The sequence below is a fragment of the Condylura cristata genome, unplaced genomic scaffold (assembly GCF_000260355.1).
Source record: "Condylura cristata isolate star-nosed mole 26May11 unplaced genomic scaffold, ConCri1.0 scaffold00004, whole genome shotgun sequence".
NCBI lineage: Eukaryota > Metazoa > Chordata > Mammalia > Eulipotyphla > Talpidae > Condylura > Condylura cristata.
Genome location: NW_004567105.1, coordinates 8,371,086 through 8,392,742, shown reverse-complemented (window position 1 = coordinate 8,392,742; position 21,657 = coordinate 8,371,086). Strand labels below are relative to the sequence as shown.

Here is a 21,657-nt window from a genome sequence, read left to right as displayed (position 1 = left end):
GACACTTCAAACACTAGCGTAAGATATTTAAAAAAATTATTTATTTATGCATACAAGAACTAGGGTACATACAGGCCAGAGGTGTGGGGCGGGGGTTGGGTGAGAGGATTCACCAGAGACAGGTGGAGAGCAGAACAGGCAGACCCAGGAAGTACACTGCTAAGGGGGCCAGCGGAGAGACAGGAGAGGTCTGCTACGCCAGGTGGGTCACCTGCCGGGCTGGGGATGGAATTCGTGCTGCAGTGATTGCCGCTGAAAACTTCACAGTGCTCAGACCTGTGCCACCAGGGAGGGTCCTAAATGTGCTTTTTTAAAGACACAAATTGGAATCTTTCTTACTAGGGATACAGCACTTGCCTCAAAGCCTGGGTCAACAAATATGCTTAATATTTGCTGCATGAAAAGTGTAAGAAGACCAAAGCGTTCATGAGTTCAGCCTCTTGTTTTTCTTTCACTTAATTCCCACAGCCTAGCATGATCTCTGACACACGGAACTCAATAATTACGAGATGAAAAATGTTGATACCTCTCGTTCCTGTGCAGGACCACTCAAGGGGGAGAGGCCCACAGGGGGAAGCATCAAAGACGATTTCTGATAAAGGGCAAAGTGGAAATTACTTGGAGAATTCATTTACTCTCAGTAGCTTGAGGACGCAAAAAGGGCAGGAGCGCCGAGTTCAAATTCAGTTTCCAAACCCTGCCATCTGGGCAAATTACCAAAGCCTGCAATCTTGGTCAGTCCTGACCTCTGCAAGAATCAGCGTCCTATTCGTGAAGAGGGCACCTCCCTCCTAAGGTTAAGGCTAGAATAGGGGCGCCAGAAGGGCAAGGGCCAGCGGCGTCGTCTCCACCAGGGCTACTCCATAGGGAACAGCACGGGGTGGTGGTGGGGTGCTCGCCAAATGAACGCGAAGCGGAGAGGACACGGGCAAAGCATGTGGCAGGATGCCTACAGTAACACCGGCGAATGTGACCCTCGGCCCCCACCGGCGCCTCAGCCACCACAGGCGTGTCAGGCGGCAGGGGGACATTTACTGGCCACGGCAGAGCCGCTGTCCCCCGGATTCGACTCGCGGGGTTCCCGGTGACCGGCGGTGGGACTCGGGACAGAGCCCTCAGCCCACTGGGGTTCCTTCGGCCCCACAGAAACCTCCGCGTCGCCCGAAATCGCGGCGGCATGGCAACCACCTAACGCTGCGTGCGGTGCCCGGAGGCGGCCGGTACGTTGCAGCGTGGTTATTAAGCCAGAGTCGCCGAGTCCCCTTTTCTCCCGGTAACTGCCGGTCGTTTCCCACACGACGGCGGCGGAACGCACAACGCGGCCGCAAACGCGGGAGGAAGGCGTTTCAAAGAGGCCGAAACCGCTACACGAGGAAAGAGGGAGTGAACCGGCGTCCGCCAAGTGCCCACCAAGTGCCCGTTTCCGCGACTGCCCGCCACTCCACGCTCGAGCCGGCCGGCCAGTCCGGTAACGACCCACAGGCGGTAGAAGCCACGCTTAGGCCCTCCCCCTAACGGTCTCCCGGCGACTGCCCTCAGGCGGCCGCGGACTCCCGTTTCCGGCCCCCGCGGGACCACAGTTCCCAGAAGGCCTTTGGCGGGAAGTCTCGCCCGCTGGACGACTACTAACCCCGGCATGCCACACGGCACTCCCTTAACCGAGACCGACGCAGGGAAGGCCCCATTGCACGTCGGGAAGTGTAGTCCGCAGGCTGCTGGCTCTTAGTCAGGGAAGAGCCGGGTTGCTCTCGTCAGCTGAGGAGAATGAATCATAGAGGAGGGTCAGACGAGAAGACCAGTTCTCTCAGTGGAAGCCCATTTAAAAGGGTGTGCTCTTGTCCGAGGAAGAGAGAGGCCAGAGAGCAAGCAGGGCCTCGGGCCTGACCCCGCCTCAGGCCCTCGCCAGGCCTCTGTGGAGTCCTGGGCCTTGTCGGGGGCGGCTGCGAGGCGCCGGTTGCTGGGGGACCCGTGACGTCGCGGGGTGAAAGTTGAGGGGCGGTGACGTCGGGCCTCCCGGGCGGAGGCTGGCGGGTTGGAAGCAGGAGGGAGGGAGGGAAAGGAGGGAAGGAAGGAAGCTGGGAAGGAGCGAGCAAGCGGGGGCGCGAGGCGTTTACCTGGAGGCAGCGGCTGGGGCGCGCAGAGCGGCCGCGGCTCCCCCGCACCTGCGGCCATGGATGAGGAGCGCGCCCTCTACATCGTCCGGGCCGGCGAGGCGGGGGCTATCGAGCGGGTCCTGCGGGATTACAGCGATAAGGTAAAGCGTCCAGGCTGCGGGCGTGCGGAATCGCACCCCCCCCCCCAGCGGCCCTCGGGGCTCGCACATCGCATCCTTCCCCACCCCCCTCATTCCGGGGATGCGCATTGCTCTCCCCCGAAAACGTTTCCGGCTTGGGCATGCGTGTTTGTGCCCCCAGGCTTTCCCGGTCGTGCATCCCGCATCCCCCTGCCCCCACGCTGGCGCCCACCCCTCGGATTCCGGCCCGGCCGCGGGTGCCACGGGCTTCCTCCCGTGCGTGCAGGTCACACCCCCGGCATCCGTGGAGGTGCGTGCGTGTCCTGTGCCCCGCTCCTGGATGCTTAAAATGCACGCGAGGCTTCCTCACCTGGGTAGCAGAAAAATACGTGCTTCTCTGCATAAACACGGCCCTTGACATGCATAAAACTCCTCAGCCACGACGGCAGCTCTTTATATACCTGTAACGCTACGGTTTGCAAGGCATCATATTTCCAGCATGGTCTCACTTGATTCTACGGTGTTCATAGGGTAGGTGGTGTCACCCTCCCCATTTTATAGGTGAGAAAAGCAGGCAAGAACAAAATGACGCCAAGGTCGTGGACATACTATGTTGTAAGTGGGGGGTGGGGGGAGCCTGACTCCTAAGAGTACGTAAATATGTGCCATGACCATCCATTATCTCATTTAATCTTGACAACACTCTCGTAAGGTTTCGGCTAAGTTTTGCAATTAGATTCTAGATGTTAAGTAACTTGGCCAAAGTTACACTTACGACCTGGAATTCCACCCTAGATCTTCAAACTACCCACTGGTTGTTCTTTCCATTTTACAACTGCAGTAAAAGGGCATCTTGTTAGAAGTCCTAGTCACTTCTCTGAATCTTTCCAAGAACCGTTAGCTCTCCATTACTTTGCCTTCCAGGAGTTTTACATGTTCACTTCAAGAGGTACCCCCCTCCCGCCCCCCCATCCTTACTCTCTTTGGAAGACATTTCCAGGAGTGAATGACCACTACTTTGTGTGAAAATAGCCAACAAGAAGTCACACCCTAGGTAGATCATCTTCTTTTTCATTTGCTTCCATTCATAATTTGCCCCTTTGTTTGATAGGTCTGCCTCTTTCCTCTGCACTTTCATATATTTTGAAGTGTCAGTATTCTAATTCTATCCTGGGTAAATAAGACACCCTCATTCCCATCGTAATCTTCTCAACAACCTTGTGAGAAAAGTGATGGTGGTTCCCATTTCATAGAGGATAAAATTTAGGATAATATCCAGACAACCATTGGGACACTGGGCTGGAATTGAATCTAGCTGTCTCGACTGCTTTCTCTAGTTCTGTGCGGCTTTCTTTGGGCGGATACATGGATCCAGTGCTATTCATATCTTAGCTCCTTCACTTTCTGGTATGCTTTACTGTTGCATAGCTGCCTAATTTAGAAATTCATCGCCGATGTACATATTATGGAGGTTATATTCATTTCGTTTGATTTATAGTTACTTTGCAGAAAAGATTTGAGGCAGGTACAGACTGATTTTCAAAAGAAAGAAGTACAGCAGATAACTTGGTCCTTGAGTTGAGTAAACAAATTTCAGTACTGACTGTATACACCAGATAACAGCAATAAATAGCAAATTTCTATAGGGACAGAGAAGGAAGCCCTTTCACTGGGTCTTGTTGCCTGCTTCAGTGTTTCTCCTTCCCTTTATGGCTAAACTAACTAGATTTCCAGGTTTGCTTCTTGCAGTTTGTCTCTTTCTCTTCTTGATCTTCCTCCAGATTGGTTTCCACTTGCCAACTGCTGTCAGAGCTTAAGTTGTGGACCTCTCCAGCTGCCCTTTTCCACCAGCGATGTCTTTAACATTGTAGTGCCCAGTAGGTAATGCTTGAGGCGGTATTCCTAAAGTGTTTAGGGGAGGAGCCGCAAAGATTTGGGAGACCTCCTGAACACTTGCTCTTTTTATAAAGGCTAACCCAGAGCGCGCTTTGACTTGATGTGAAATATGGGCCCCTCATCTCCTTCCAAAAAGATCTTTCTTGCTGACTGTATTAATAGTAGGATAAGAGTGCAGAGAAGTAGCTGAGTTTCACCTTGACGGTGAGGCTTTGCCTCTCAAGAAAATAGACTCTGGGGTCAGATGAATAGAAAGGGGAAGTATGGCCACCGTGGTTTGGCAGTAAGCGTAGCGAGCCGCAGTTAAATGCCTGGCACCATGAGGCGTGGAGTGCAGTACTCTGACAAAAGTAGATGGTGCTTCACTTTCTTTATCTGGAAGAATGGATTTGAGAAATGTTTAGAATAAGAGGTGATTGTAGGGCGTTGAGTCTGACAAACAAAGGAAAGACATAGAGGATGATAGGTTGATTGTGTGGGGAAGGAGGTTCTTTATGCTGCCTTATTTCAGTAAAAAAGCCAGTTCTGAAAAAGAGGCCGTCAAGTATAGTGGAAAGGTAGGATTGGGAGTCAGATAAACGGTTCAAATCTGCCATTTATTAGCTTCGTGACTATGGATACGTTATTTTAAGCCTCTGAGTCTCAGTCTCCTTTTCTGTAAACTAGAGATAGTATCACTTAAGTTATTATACGGCTTAAAGTAAAGGTGCCATACACAGTACACAATGCAGATAGGAGATAGTCACTTAGCAAACTATAGTTATAACGATCAAGGTACTGAAGCGGTCCTGTGGCCAGACCACAGAACATGCAGCCAGATTGCCTGGACTCTGATCCTCAGTGTACTATCTGTGTGTTCTGGGACAGGTTACTTAACTTTGCCATGTCTCCGTTTCCTCATCTGCCACACAAGGATAATGATGGTACCGACAACAAGCATAGGCTTATTGTTAGGATAAGTAAGATATGTGTAAGACCCTTAGAACAGTGCCTAGCATTGAGGAAGAACCCATAACTTAGTTTTGAACAAAAAAGACAGGAATTAAACAATGTAGCACTGTGTTGACATAACCCTATTAAAAAATTGGGGATGTATTGCACTCTTGGACCTTTTATTAAATCCTTGCACTTTCTGTCGGGTAGCAAAACATGATATACTTGTCTGGCTCCTGTTAACAACATCTAATTTATATTGTGTTATAGAAACACTAATTTCCAAGCTTTCTTCATTCACAATCCCTTGTTATCTCAAGAAGAAAGATATAGCTATCCCAGAAAAAACAAAACTTCTCTCTTTCTCAAGGACACTCTGTAAGTTGACTCAGCTTGGCAAAGTATTTTTTTTTTTTTTAAAGGGAGGATTAGTTTTTCTTTTTCACTTGTCTCAATTCACCTGTTAACATTTATTAAATGCCCAAAACGTATTATTCTAAGCACTTTAACATTTCATCCTATATAATCCTCTTATATTAAAACTTGTGTGAGAGATGAAAGTATTCTGTTCGGAGGAGGAGGAGAAAATAAGAATAAATTGTGTTCGTAAAGACAAAGTGATTATCTCTGGGCTCAAGGGCACATAACTAAATGTGCAGGCCTAGTCTTCAGGTTCCATTTCCAAGACCTTTTTGAGCCATGTTGCCTTTACTCTGTCATGGTTTCTGGCCACAAAAAAGGAAGCTTTTTTTCAGGGCTAGTACACTATTTCCTTTGGCCACTTTGGGTCCTAATCACCTCAGCTCTAGGTATAGAATGAGCTATAATTATGGGAAGTATGTATCATTCTAGTCTAGGCTGTCCGAATTCTCCTTTCTCCTGCAGGGCCTGTTCTGACAATAGAATTCCTAGAGAGATTGGTTGCCATCATTGTCATGATAAACAACAAATAGGATTTACCATCCCTTTGTCCCCCCATCCCCAGATGCTCAGGGGTAGTATAATCCTTGAATCTGGGTATCTAGACTGGAAGGAAATGTACAGAAATTGGGTCCAGCCTCCTCTGTTAATGGTAAAGAAGCTGAGACCCAGAGTCACTCGCTAGAATGATAACCAGAGAGATGGTTTGGCAGCTATGGAGGCCCCCTGGGCTTTGAGATTGTTCCATAGCAAGTTCTAGCAGGATTCCATTTTGGAGGTATGACAAGTTTATGACCAAATGAAAATAAAGTTTATTTGAGACGCAGGTAGATGAGTGAGCTTCCAAGAGTAGTCCTTATAAGAGAGGAAATCATACCGATAGCCCTGAGGTCCTCATTTATGTGCTAGAAGACCTAATACTGGGATAGTTCTAGCTGTATAGCCTCCACATTTAAATAGGGTGTATACATATCCTCAATCATGTAAGCAGACTTTTTTGCTTTCCTCTTTGAGATTGCATTTTGGGGCCCTCCCTGGTGGCGCAGCGGGTTAAAGCACTGCGCTAAGAAGCTTAGGCCACTTCCGCATGAGTTCGATCCCTGCCTGCCCAGGAGGAGATCCACATGGCGTGGCAGACCTCTCCTGACCCGCCCACTGCTCCCCTCAGCAGTGTACTTCGTCGATCTGCCTGTTCTGCTCCCCACTCTGTCTCTGGTGAATCCTCTCACCCTCCGCGTCTCTGGCCTGTACCCCAGTTCTATATGAATAAATAAATCTTTAAAAAAAAAAAGAGATTGCATTTTGATATTTTTTAGTTCATTCTACGGATTTTTGGAGAGGAGTGTATGTAGTAGGTTTTTCCTTGGTTACACCTTGTTCCTCTTTCTGGACTAGATTATATAATCTCAGATATTGGTGCTTAGTTCTAGAAGTAGTGAAACACCACAGACACACAAACACACACATATTTGGTTAATTCCCTTGTCTTGGTGCTGCTTTATTATATCTTTGGCATTCTGGAATAACAGCTCATTCTTTTAACAGTTCAGTATTTGGGCAGATGCTGCATCATAGGCCGTGCATTGATAACTGAGGTGGCCACTCTGAACACCAGCCCTGTGCAAGGGGCTATATACATAATGGGAAACTGTTGGCCAGTAAAGCTGAATAACTTGACCCAAGGTTATAGTTTTAGTAGATAGTGGGACTGGACTCAAACCCGGTTGCTGTCTGATTCCTGAGGCTGAGTTTTTTTGGGAGCTATTCATCAAGATAAGTAAAGTCTATAGCAAGGGCCCTCATGTGAACATGATATGTCTCAGAACCTTTCCTCACTTCCTTGTTCTCTAAATTGAACAATGGTTTAGTTGATTTGTTGCTCCTGTTTGGAAATTAAGTTCATAAAGGTGAGATAGTTGACTTGGCTAGAAGTGTAGAAAGGTGTTTGCAGGCAGAAATGCTAGCTCCCCCTTGCTTACCTTTTGGTCTTAGAAAATGGAGATTGTAAAGATTGGAGGTAAGGAGTAGGTTAGTTGTGATCTAAGTCAGATTAAGAAAAGCCAGTCTTAGAGAAGCCAACATCTTCAGATCCAGTCTTAGAGGGCTGAGGTTCTAAATAGGCATATCCAAAATTCTGTGTGTATTGCCTCACATACCAGCATATTTTCTATTTAAATTAAGCCCTCATGCTAGCTAGACAGGGCTTGGTAAGCTTTTCTTTTTTAATGTTGTTTTTTGACAGGATCAGCTTTGCCTTTAAAAAGCAAAAGAAAAATTAGTCCTTGGCACTTTTCTAAAATAATCACCTTAAAAGACTAGTAAGTGTAAGATTTCTGTGTAAAAACTGTTTAAAAATACTTTTGTGACTTATTGAGGGCTTTTCTAAAGAGACTTCTTTTTCTGTTCCCTTACCATAAATGCCCAAGAGATATTGGAAGAATCATTATATTCACAACTTCATTTTACAGCCTTAGGCTGATATCTGGTGGTGCTTTATCATTTCTCTAATGTCAGTTTTTACTAAACCTCTGGTCTATAAATTTCAAAGTTACAGCCTACAGATTTACAACTTGTTATTTCTTCCTCCCTCATTTTCCTTCTCAGTTTCCTTGTTAATGAACCTATTAATTCATTTACTTTTATTAAAATTTTTCCTATTTCCTTTTTAATTATAAAAATAATATACCAAGAATTAGTTTTGTTAAAGAAATAACCAGAAATCTCGCCATCCCTGTACACTGGCTTCTGTTTTTGCATTTTAACACAAACCATTGTTCAAACGCATCCATATATTTACATAGATACTGTTATCATAGCCATGTAAGCTGATGTTCTGGTATTTTCCCACTCAATGCCATCATAAGTAATTTTTCATGATGTTAACTGTTTAGCTGTCTTTTTAAAAAATTACAATATGATAATCTGTCAGGTGTGTGCACAGCCATTAATTTCATTAATCTTATGTTGTTGAACACTTAGGATGACTCTTTTCTTTCATGAGATAAGACTACAGTGAACATGTTTGCATGTATAATTTTTCTCTCCTTCTGGGTGACTTTATTAAGATAAATTCCTAGGAGTAGAAGTTCTGGGTCAAAGGGTATGACTATTTTTATGGTTTTAGTAGTTGTTGCCAAATCACATTCCCTTTTAAAGTGTCAATTTATACTGCTGTCAGCAGTATCACAAATGGGTTATTGATACACATCCGAGAGCTTCATGTCCTCAGTCTTGCTTTCCTTTGACCTGCCTGTAAGCTGCTGCCCCAAATACTCTTCAGTATACTCTGCTGGTGTTCACACCTCCCTTCCAGTCTTCTCCTGACTGGCTTTCACCTGTCTGCCAGTTAAGGTGGACGTTTTTAAATCCAGCCCTTACCTCTGGACTCATCCCTTTTAACTGTTTTGTAAACCATGTGTGACAGACTCTCTTAGGTTTCCTCGAAGGACCCTTCCTCTTAACCTCTAAATCATACTTCTCCTCATACTTCTGACCATTACTGACAGTCACAACTGCTGTTCTGTCAGTATTTTTCATTTCATTTCAAAAGTTGTTTCTTCTGCACAGCTGTCAACATAGAACCATCTCTAATGGTGATACTTTTAACCCTTAACTGGATTTACTCCTGGGGTATTGCCATTAAATATCAGTGTGACCAAGGAGAGAAATACAAAATCAAGACAGAGATGGCTATGGGGGATTTTTCAAAGGAATACTTTTGTTCTAAAGAGTTCTTAGTTCCCCTGAATGAAACTTGAAATGAAAATGGGGAATTTTGTACTCTTAATTTTGGGGGAGCGATCACTGTGACAGTGGGTCACAATGAAATGTTTCAGGAGAGTCATGATGCACTCTTCCAGTTATTTTCCCCACAAGATCATTGGCATCACCATAATCATCATAACGGTAATATTTACAGAGTGTTTACTGTGTGCCAGATATGGAGATGGTACATGCCTTAGATCTTTGAGCCCTCACAGCAGCTGTGTAAACTAGGTACCCCCTGTTTGCACATGAGAAATCCAGGTATAGTTTTGTTACTTGCTCAAGGTCACAGTTAATAAGTGGCAGAGCCATCACTTAAACTCTCATTCTCAGCAAACTACCTTTCCACAGTGCCAGTATCAAGTCTCTATCCACAGTTCTCTGATGATTTCTTACTGTGTATGGAAGGGAAACGACAGACATCTTGGCAACACTGATGGAGGCTTCCAAATATCTGAACAGTCTCTTTTTCCATTCTCATCTTTTTCTGGTTTTCCCACCTCCTAACGTGTGTCCTATGTTTTGCTCTGACAGAATTATTTATTTCACAAATGCACTGTTGTGCACATCTGAGCCTTTACTTCTGTCCCTAAAATGCTTTCCAATCACCTCTGGGCAAACTGCTATTCATCCTTCAAGATCCAGGTCAAATGCTCTATACTCATTCCAGATTTCTCTGGTTAGATGTGACATGGTCCTCTGTGACATTTATATTTCTGCTATTGTCTTTCCTTACTGCATTATGATTATTAGTTTACATGCCTGTCTCTTACTTTAATAATATTGAAATGTGGTATGGGAAGGCAACATTTTTGCACAGTATGAATTTTTAAAGATAGCCCCAACTTAAAATCTGTATATTTAAATGACGCTGTTCTCCTTCTTTTTCCTCCTCTCAGCATAGGGCTACTTTCAAATTTGAATCAACAGATGAAGATAAAAGAAAGGTAAGCCTATAGTGATACTGGTGTGAGAGATTGTGTGTGTGTTTCAGTCATGTGCTTTCTATGCAGTGTACTTACTTTCTTCTGATGGCTGTTGATTTGTTACTGGTTTTCCTTTAGCTTATATTTTAGAAAAGTTCTGAGAGACAAGGACCAGGTTGAATATGGGTTTTGCACAATTCCCTCCTGCTTCATCCTTGCTGAACCATTATTCTTGTATAAAACCAGGGGAATGGGAATGGTTCAGAGCAGATTTTCTCCCCAGATTTTTCCAACTCCAGAGATTGACTGCATTTGGTGACAGAACTGCATGCTGCCCTAAATGCATTGTTGACATTGTAAAGCTTGACATTACTGTAAAGCTGATTTGGGGTTAAGTTTTGGGGAAGCAGCTATGTGTGCTGCTGCCCGCGGCCATACATCATTCCCCTCCTGACAGTATTCATGTGGTTAGCAGTTGTCTCGGAGAATGGAGTCAAGAGATTCAGCAGTAGAGGAGTTATTCTAAGAGATGAGAGCATCATAGATACTACCATGAACTGTTATGTTTGCCTGTTGGGGTTGCTTATGGTTGCTTTATTTAGTTGATTAGAGCATGATACTAAAAGAGAAAAATCACCATTTCTGCCTGTTTTTTGCTGGGCCCTATACATCTATGATTGGCCTCACATGTGTCAAGACCAGGTAAGAGAGCATGACTGAATCAGTATCAACCTGTCATGGCTGTTGAGAAACAGCTTAAATCCAGTGCTTTGCTGGAAGTGGTTTGATAATCGCCTTGAAATCATTCTTCTGTTTGCTTCTACCCCCACATTTAATGTCTACAGCCCCCTCTCCTTAACTCCTGTTTCATTTCAAGTGTTCACCTGGATTATTGCACCAAGTTTCTTAATTGTACTTCCTGTTTCAGTTATGAGCCATTCCACAACACTGTCCATATATCTGAAACAGTCTCCTCATTTTCACTACCAGTCTTTGTGTGGACTTCTTAATGACATACTAGATGCTGCGGGATCTGAAAGCTATCTACTTTTGCAACCTATTCTTCACTTCTCTCCCTTGTGAAATGTTTCCATTTACATGTATATCCCTCTGTTTCTTTCTCTTCTGCTTTGCTTGTGTTGTTGTTTACCTTTTTTGCATACCCTCTCTACTTCACTGAGTAGATTCATTCCTACTCAGTTTCAGAAGCGCCTCCTCTGAGAAGGTTCCTCTGGTATTCCTGTTAGGGTGAAATATCTCTCTGCAGTATCCCTATAAAACTCCACATAAGTTTCTAACACCATGCTTATGTATTGTCTCTTAATTATATATCTATGTCTGTCATAGTTAGACCCTCGGTGACAGTATCATATATCTTTTTACCCTCATTATATCTAGAGTACCCAATAAGCACATGGTAGTCACTCAGACTGTATTTATTACATGAGTGATGTGGAGCAGAAAATTTGGAGTTTAAAGATTTAACTGATTTTCTTTTGGATTTGAACAATAGAATACCTTTTAGAGTTGGGTTCTCACCCAGGCATGTGCTGTTGGGCCTATCTATTGAATTAAAATTTGGGGGGGTGGGGGGAGTTTCAGCTGGGGCAGGAAGCAGGCATGTGTGGTTTAATAAATGGTATTCAGGAAATCAGTATTCACATATTTGGTGGGAATGCGAAATGGCATAATTCCTGTAGAGCAGAAACTGGTGGTATCTACCAAAATGACAGATAACATTTTTTCCCTTTGACCAAGCATCAATTTTAGAAATCTGTTCTGTGGATAGATAAACTCAAATGAACAAAGTTATTCATTGAACCATTGTATGTAATAACAAGATTTGAAAACAGTCAGTTGGCCAGCAATTAGAAAGTATTTGAAAAAATCTATGGCACGGCTACATAATGGAATAGTATGATATAGAAAAGAGAGGTGTCTAGAAGAAAGGGAGACAGACTGTTATGTGCTAGTAAGAGACTTAAGTGGGATAAAAAGAAGCAAAGTGTTCAAAAGAACATATTTTATGACATTCTCATAATAGGTATTTCGACTAGGGTAGCAGCTGCTATGTGTTCAGTTTAGTCGGGAGGAACCATATTACAGCTGTAGATTCATAGTGTCTTGGGAATCTGACAGTAAAATTTTTGGCAGTGCATTTACAGATCAAAATAAGCACAGTAAAACAGATTCCCCAACTCAGTATATGTTCTAGTTTAGGTAGTAAAATTTCCCAACAGTTATGATAAAGCATGTGTAATTCCTATAGGGTAGTAGCAAAATTTAACATTTTCTAGGTATCGTTTTTTTATTCTTTTTTAGATCTTTCGAGATAGTGACTGCTTTACCATGTTATTTTCCGTTAATATTTCAGATTTCTGCTTCTTGGATGTCAGATACTAACAAATGTCATTAGGGACCTAACTAAGGTAATCTTCAGTAATGGAAAAACATTGGCAAACAAAACATGTCTCTAAGGGTTAAAACCATTAGTGACTCTTTCATAACTTAGACCCTGAAACAACTTTGAAGTCAGAATTATTGGACTACCCTAAAAGACAGATATCATGGCAACTTTTAAACCCTCACTGTAGAATGACAGAGATTAGGCATGTCTCCGCATTGAATCCAGTCTCAAAATAAGAGGAACTCAAATTACTGTCCAATTTGTTTTGCTGTCCTAGTTCTCTTTTTCTGTTTCCTAAACATGTCTCTAGAGTTTCTGCCAGCAGCTCCTTGATAATAGCAGCACCCCTTTCAATAAATTGCAGGTGCTGTCTCTGAAAAATATCTTTCTTAGAAATAAATGGAAGGGAACAGTGCCTTTCCAAAAATAAAACTTGATTATATTTCATTTTTCAGGAAGCAGAATAAATTAATGATCCTTAGTCCTAGTTCCTAACATTTTATATAGTGTTTTATACTTGGTTTGTTGTAGTATTTGCTTTGCTGCAATAATGCAGCAAGTAAGTATGGTGAGACAGTCACCACCTCTATGTTATGGGTAAGAAAGCTAAGGCTCTCATTAGTGAAAATGTGCTAACATTCACATCATTAGTAAATGGTGGAGTCTCAGCTAGAGAACAGACTTTCTGACGGTTGTTGCAGATCCTTCACTGTTCAGTGCTCCTTTGCTCCCACTCACTCCACTGAGGAAGGTTTGAAATTATGACTCAGTACCTTGTTTTTTCTCTTATTTCATACCTTGAAACACCAGACTTTAAATAACTAGACTTAAACTGAAAGGTAGCAAAGAAAACTGACAACTAGAAGTGCTTTAATTTTTTTCAGAGAAGTAAAGTCAGATATAGTTGCTGATGTTTGTGTATAGAATGCAAATAGCTCCAGGTGCAAGTGGATCACTGCATATTTGGATATAAGCACCTGTGCTTATTGAAGTATTCACTTTACAACATCTACTTAATTGGTAGACAGTGATTTATCTGTCAGCACACAAATGTACCATGCGAATATGCAGGGTGGGGAGAGGTATGATGAATAATCTAAAAAGCCACATTTTGAGGAAATTGAAGTTCTTATTATTGGTTACTGAAACACAAGTGATCAAGACCAGTAAAAGTACTAATTGCAATAAATGTTGGAAAATATGCATCTAGAATGAGTTTAAAAATTGTAATTCTTCCATGGGGATTACAACTGAGATGAAAAAATGCACAAAATGATGTAAAAATAAACTATTATATATAAAAAAAGAAATTGTAACTCATTTATAGGATATGACATGGAAAACTTTTGTCTGTGATGAACCCTTGTGTTTATGCCAATTTTCAAAAGAGCAAAGCTAGAAATAGCCAAATTTCATGCATTTATTTCAGAAATTTGAAACTTATATAGGTAAATCTGTATTTTCATGAAGGCAAAGGTTAGTTGCTGAGATGAGAACTCCTTGAAGAAAAGGAAAAAAATAAAACCTTTCTTATTACTAGTAGCCCCCAGGACTGCTATGGCACAAAAAGACAAAAAGTCAGCTTCTGCTAAATGAATGAAGGGAACTTGGAGATTGAGTGAAGGTCAGGATTCCTTTCTTGTATATAGTGTTTAGTTTTGAGTTTGATAGTCTCTTAGCTGTACAGCAGATCTCCAGCACATCTCATTAATGTTGTTTATTGAAAAAGCAGATCCAAAGTATTCATACGGTATGACCACAGCATGTAAAAACTAATAAAAACTTTACAAAGAAAAATGATTATGGGCCCTCCCTGGTGGCACAGCGGGTTAAAGCACTGCACTAAGAAACCTAAGCCACTTCCGCATGAGTTCGATCCCCGCCTGCCCCGGAGGAGATCCACATAGCGTGGCAGACCTCTCTGGACCCGCCCACTGCTCCCCTCAGCAGTGTACTTCGTTGATCTGCCTGTTCTGCTCCCCACTCTGTCTCTGGTGAATCTTCTCACCCTCCGCATTTCTGGCCTCTGCCCCAGTTTTGTATGAATAAAATAAATAAATCTTAAAAAAAAAAAGAAAGAAAGAAAGAGAAAAATGATTACAAGAAAATTCACTACATTATGGCTATCTGAACATTATTGGGGATGACATTCCTTTTCCTATATTTTAGTTGTTTCTATTATAACAGATGATTATGTAAGAATGTGATTATTATATATGTTACATATTATACTCTTTTATAATTGTGTGTGATTTCATGCACCCCCAGAAACCAATACTTTTTTAAAAAGATCATTTCTTTTTTCTGATATTGCACCTTTTTGTATTTTCCCTTAAAGAAGCATAAAAAGGGTTATTAGGTTTAGAGGTAGTATTGTTTGTACATTAGTTATGGAGTGAAATAAATATATCTGAACACAAAAGTGCATTCTACTATTTAAAGTATTTCTTTTTATTTTTCCCCCCTACACTTGGATGTACTTAACATATTTGAGGTCTTGTAGTCCACAATCATTTTTTTAGGTCACCCCTGTGTGCCAGGTCCTCTGTTAGGTGTTGGCTAACTATTTACATGTGGACTTTGCATTGGTACTTCTTTAGCTTCGAGTGCATGCTGAGGGTTGCCATTGGGGAGTATAGAAAGTGAATGGAAAATTGACACAGTAGGTTCCCCCAGGAAAAATATGCCAAGATAAAATTATCAATCCTACATTATATATTTTTTCTTAGGAGTAGCTTGAGGCATGGATGCTTGTTCTGCAAGTCCTTTACACTTTGTCATTTGAAATTGTTAAACTTCAGTTTTCACTAAAACAAAATAAGCATACCTTGCAAATTTGATTCATTTGATTTGATGTCACTTTAGGGTATATTTTGATACATGATGCAAATACAGTTTTCATTTAGAAACTAATAACTTTAAAGATAACCATTTTAAATATCTTGATTTCTTCAACACATACATACACAGAGAAGCATGTCCTTAACCTTTTTTCAAAAGTCCCGCTCTATTAGGATCTGGCACAAAACTTGGTAAAAGGCCTGAGTTGTATCATAGATCAGGATAAATACCTCATGATTGTTCAATTTAAAACTATTTTAGCATCACTTCAGACTTCACTTTTTATTTTATATGTTTTTCCAGTGCATTGAAGAACTAAATTTAGAGAGAAGGAACAGAGCAGCTCTTGTACATGGTAAACCATAGCTACGACAGTCTGTACGTGATCTTTGGATCACTTTTTAGGGCTTTTGCCTGGGCCTTAGAATAGTATTCTGATTTGTACTTTAGAGCTTCAGATCCATTTTCTCATATTAAAAAATCTCATCAGGAAGTTCTACTTCCAGTCATAACAATGTGAGGCTGAACTTTAGGATATGTAATGGTCTCTCAATAAAGTTATAATTAAGTACCAGGAGGTAGTATATTACATTCTGTCGTCATTACAAGTACTGTACAAATAGTAACATATTTAAATTCTCACACCAACAGTATAAAGTGGGTACTGTTGTTTATTGTACACATGAGAAAACTAAGGCACACAAATTACTTGCCTAAACTTATGAAGTGGGATTTCACATAATAAAGATTTCATGACTTAAGCCTGGGCAGTCTGGCTCCATGGCCCATTTGCAATACCATACTGCCATCAGTTAATAACTTAACTGACCTATTTTATAGCTTACAAATTGATTCTATTCATTTTTTAAATTTTAAGCATCCAAAAATTTGAACCTTAATACAGAGTATAAACCAAATTTTGACATTGAGCTAATTATCAACATTGACAGGAATAGAAGAGCATGCTTTCCACTATAAGTGAATGGATTAAGTGACCAGTGAAAATATCTGTTGTCAGCTTTCCCTATAAGGGGTACATTTGACAAAAAGAAGGCATGCTGCATTTTTTTTTTAATTTCTCAGATTTTTTTCTTTTACCAAAAATATAAGGCTTATTTTTCTTAGAAGTTAGTTCTTCCTTACAAAGTATGTTTATGAATTAAGGAAACTGGAAAACTTGTACATCTTCAATTAATTTAAAATCTCTTTGGGGACCTGAGAGACTTATAACTGAGCAGACATGCCCAGTGTTCCCAGATTCCCCACTTACAGATGAAAAACTGAGAGACTGAATTATCCTGAGTTCACAATTAACGAGTAAAGGAACCGGAACTCATACCCAGTTCACTGTCTCCTTTTCTGCCAGGGCTTCTCGGGATTCAGATTGTGTGTACTGAGAGACCCATATTATCTTCCATTACAGTGATTCCTCTGAAGGAATCTTGCACCGAGGGTCATCACCCTCTGAATGCTTTCAGTAATGAGAAGCTCACAGCAACTACTCTGCTGTTGGACAACCTTAATTGTTAGAAAGCTCTGACTAACAGGAGTTAAAATCTGCTTTAGGACTTCCCTATCCACCATTATCCTCTCTGCCTCTGCCTTCATCCTCCATTTGCTGTATCCTTCTACCTTCTTCCTGCCAGCTCTTCTTCCCCACCTTCCTTACTGCCACATGTTTTATCAAAAAGCTGGTTAGATCCCCTATGTGTACCTTCAGTTTTAATATATAGCTTGGATTGCATTATTTTTGAAGATGCTTATGTCCCTTACTCATTCATATGTTTAGAATCCTTAATCTTATAAATACCTTGAGTCGTGTGCTTTTATAGTTTTATAACCCAAAATAGACTTATTGTCACTCAGAACTTATTTCTCTTGAATAATTTGCATGTATTCGAATTTGAAGTTGGGAACATTTTGTGTTGTGTGACTGCATTAGGGCTGGATACACAAATGCTTAGTAATGGACACTAAATAGATACTACAAGATCTTTTTTTTTTTTTTTAAGATTTATTTATTTATGCTTACAGAACTGGGGTACAGGCCAGAGGTGTGATGGGTGAAAGGATTCACCAGAGACAGAATGGGGAGCAGAACAGGCAGAAATACACTACTGAAATACACTGATGAAGGGAGCAGCAGGCTGGTCAGAAGAGGTCTGCCATGCCAAAGTGGGTCAGCTCCCTGGCAGGGAATCGAACTCATGCTACAGTGGCTTTGGAGAACTTCATAATGTGGTGCCTTAACCCGTTGTGCCACCAGGGAGAGCCCTACTATAGGATCTTTATAAAATTAATACAGAATTACTATATTTATACTATTGGCACTTCACTTTTTCAAGTGCCTTTGACATTAAAAAGCAAATGCAGATAAAAATTTTCTAGCTTCATTTTCCCTATGTAGAGTATGTTTTGATCTGTTATAATATGGTGATCTTTATAATTCTTGTGCATTAGCTTCTATTAACCCAAGCATTATGGTAGAGTCTGTTAACTATATGTTGTCAATTAATATTCATAAATTTGTTATTTAGAAATATAGTCTTAAAATATAATTTTAGAGATGAAGAATGTGGCACAAGTGATTTTGAGAAATTGAACCCAGATCACACAGCCCCAAGGTACAAAGATAGTGCTTTCTTTGCTTTAGTTGTGCTATGTCCCAAAAGTAACATATGGCTTATACCCCCACCCAGTATGTTTTCTCAGATGCTTTGTATATTAAATAATTACAGATACATCTATCTGTGAAATATATATATTTCTATGTTACTCATGAGAAAATTTAGCTTCAGGGAGATTAGGTATAGTGCTAAAAATTAAATGAGGTAGTGTTCCCTTAATTGATAAATTCTAATATGTAAAGTGATACTTATTTATTTGCTTATCTATCCATCTAAAATACCAGTATATGTTGTATATAGATAATGGAGAAAAAGAATTTCTGAAAAATGAAGATTATTAAGTAATAAGAGAAGCAAAATTGGCTGGTAATGTATTTGAAGAGAAATGCAAAGTTTCAGCTTGCCCATTTCTGACCTCAATTAAAAAAGGAAAGGTAGTTGATTGGTTTTATAAGCTTTCATTTACATTAAATTGTCTTACCATCTGTTACTAAACTCTTGATGATGCAACATGTCTTTCTCAGGATTGTTAACTGCTAAGGAATCTTGAGCCAAACTTAACATAATTGTTGTTACTCTGAATCCATTTTCAATCTTTTTTGGCAGAATCATCATGACATATCATAGCCAGAAGGATTATATTACAGAAAAAAGTGCATGTGTAAGAAAGGGAAGAGTGAGGTGAAGTGAGGGAGTGAGATAAAACTTCATTCACAAGGACAGTATCCCTTTAAAAAATAATCGGTGAGATTCACCACTGCCTCCCCTACTCTAGTAAGAAGGAGAAAAGCACAGAGCACTTAGCTGTAATACGAAGCTAGATATATATATGGACCCAGCTATATGAATGTTCATTTAGAAAAATCTCTTAACTTTTTATAAAGAAATTCCAAACTTGACCCCAGAATCCTTCTTTATTAAAAGCACATTTTAGCATTCTGCCAGTAAATCATTAAGTGTTTAGTGTTGTAAAATACAACTTTTGAGTAAGTCTGTCTTGTGGGACTGACTTTATTCCTATTGTTAATAATAGTGAGCTTACTTTAGACTTTAATACCACTATCTCTGTCTTGTGTACACACACACACACACACACACACACACACACACACACACAACACACCCACCTTCCCACCCACCCTGTCATATGTTATACTCAGAAGGCAAAAGTTTAGAACTATCAGATTTAGATGGCTGACCTTCAGCTCTAGTTAAGAACTAAAATTAGACTGCTGTGGAATATATATCAAGTGACATCCATCAAAGGAGAGTGTAGGTATAACCCTGAGAGTACATAGCAGCATTATCCAAGGGATTCTCCCTTAACTAAAAAATTCTTTTGACATCTGATTTTTCATCTTAAAAATTCGTGTGACTTTCATATTATGATCTGTGAAGCACTTATTTTCATGTAGAAATTCTTCTTTACCCCATCCCTAATAGTAAAACTGTGGTTAAAGAGGAAATACCAAAATTATACTATGACTTTAAGTATGCCTGGCGCCGTGCCACATCTCCCAGATGAATATGCATAGCCTATTTTAAGAGCAAGATCCTATCCCACCACCACAGGAGGACCGGTTGGTTGGAGTGGAGCAGAAATCAGACCTGTGGCTAGCATAGACATACTGACCAAAACAAAAAATAAAATAAGCTGGGTGGTAGACAAGTTCTTTCTCCTTAAAGAAAAAGTGATAGGCCTTTTACTGTTGGTACAGTAGAACAGAAAAATTAAAACTAATGATGATAAAACTATTTTTCAGGGCTAAAGTTTATTTAGGAGAAAACACTTGGGTCCTTTCACAGGACTAGCTTAACCCAGAATTGCTTTTACCTTTGGAACTCTCATTTTTGCTTTTTTTTTTTTTTTAAGTTTTATTTATTTATGCTTACATGGGGTACATGCCAGAGGTGTGGTAGGTGAGAGGATTCACCAGAGACAGAGTGGGAAGCAGAACAGGCAGATCTGCCAAAATAGCACTACTGAAGGGAGCAGCAGGTGGGTCAGGCGAGGTCTGCCGCGCCATGTGGGTCAGCTCCCTAGCCAGGGATCAAACTTATGCTGCAGTAGCTTGGGAGAGCTTCATAATACAGTGCTTTAAGTCGTTGTGCCACCAGGGAGAGCTCATACTTCTTATATATTATCAGATACTAGTAGAATGAAGAGCGAGTAGGACTGAGAGTCAAATTAAGTTCTCTTTCCCTTTGTGGCTCTCTTGGTTAATCATGAGTTAATCATTGAGCCTCTCTGAGAGTCAGCTTTCATATCTGGATATGTTCTTTTTTAGGTATTTTTTTTAAGAAATCTATAATCGGTCAACTAAAGAAAATAATGAGTTTTAAAATTTAACAGTTTTCTTTTAATATTTTTATAAGGCTTATAAATTTCCTAGACTGGTCACCTACCAGAGTCACTTTTTTTTTTTTTAAGGATTTCTTTCTTTATTTATTTATACATACATATACACATACACACATAACTGGAGTACAGGCCAGAGGTGCAGGGTAGTGAGAGGACTCACTAGAGACAGAGTAGGGAACAGAATAGGCAGATCTGTGACGTACACTGCTGAAAGGAGTGGGTCAGGAGAGGTCTGCCCCGCCATGTGATCACCAGCAGCTGCAGCCAGCTTGTAGTGCTGTGTCCTAACCCGTTGCACCACCAGGGAGGGCCCCAGAGCCACTTTTTTAATAAAGCCTTTTGCACTGACAGTGTTTATTAATATTAAGTAGTCATTGTAGCCCCTTCTAACCTTTTAACATTCTGATTCTGGAAATTGTAATCATTTTATTTGGCTTTTCAGCTCTTTTCTGGCTTATAATTATGGCTGGGTTACTGATTAGTTGATTCAGTACCTATGTTGTATGTATACCATGTCCTTTTACCACATTTTCCTACATCTTTTAAATGAAAGACATTAATCCTTATTTTTGCAGTATTCATTTTCTGCATTCATTGTCATTTCATTTTGATTTGATTCAATCATTGACCTATTTTTGTTCTAAATTCATCTCTACCTGAATTCCATCAACTAATAGTAAAGATTTTTGAAAATTGCAGCTTGTTAAGTTCTTTTGATAAGCACTAATGTTGGAGAGAAGCTAGATGTCAAATCTACACGTAGGCTTATTAATTCAATCAGAAAAACAAGACTCCTTCAAGAAATTGCCGTTAGCTGAGATTTTTAATTATAGGTCTTGTTCTTAGAAATGTACCTTAGCTCTGTGTACCATCACCTCATTTTTTTTTCTCCTAACACAAATTCTGTTATTATTCTTTCTTTCCAATTCACTTTCTATTTCTGAAGTATTTTTACTTGATTTTCATCTTGTTGTATTTTGAAATAGCATTTAAGTTACACACACACACACATATATATATACACATATATATATAAGTTTACTTCATGCTTCACTGCAATTTTTTTACCATTAGATTCCCTGAAGACAGAAACCTACTTCATTCACATCATTAGTGTCCTTTGTGCTAGGTAGAATAAGTGCCATAGGGTACATGCTCAGTAAATTTTTTTTTTAAATAATATAATAATTTATTTTTACATTGTTTTGTGCCTTTTTCCCTCTCAGCTGTAATCCCCATGAGCTTCC

General features: G+C 40.5%; 1 protein-coding gene across 8 annotated transcripts in view; it reads left to right on the top strand.

Moving 5' to 3' along the window:
* Nucleotides 1-2,060: 2,060 nt before the first annotated feature.
* RIC8B (RIC8 guanine nucleotide exchange factor B) overlaps nucleotides 2,061-21,657 on the top strand; it is a 93,260-nt gene continuing 73,663 nt past the window's right edge. For 7 of the 8 annotated variants that reach the window (XR_001145043.1, XR_001145042.1, XM_004675721.2 and 4 more), the window contains exons 1-2: nucleotides 2,061-2,254; nucleotides 10,147-10,194. Coding sequence is in view for 5 of the 8 variants with exons in the window: in XM_004675721.2 (XP_004675778.1) it covers nucleotides 2,171-2,254; nucleotides 10,147-10,194 (132 nt within the window). In the remaining 3 variants the exon portion in view is untranslated. Of the gene's footprint in view, nucleotides 2,255-10,146; nucleotides 10,195-12,559; nucleotides 12,603-21,657 lie in introns of those variants that run through there. The other variant, XM_012720500.1, reaches the window with a different exon arrangement.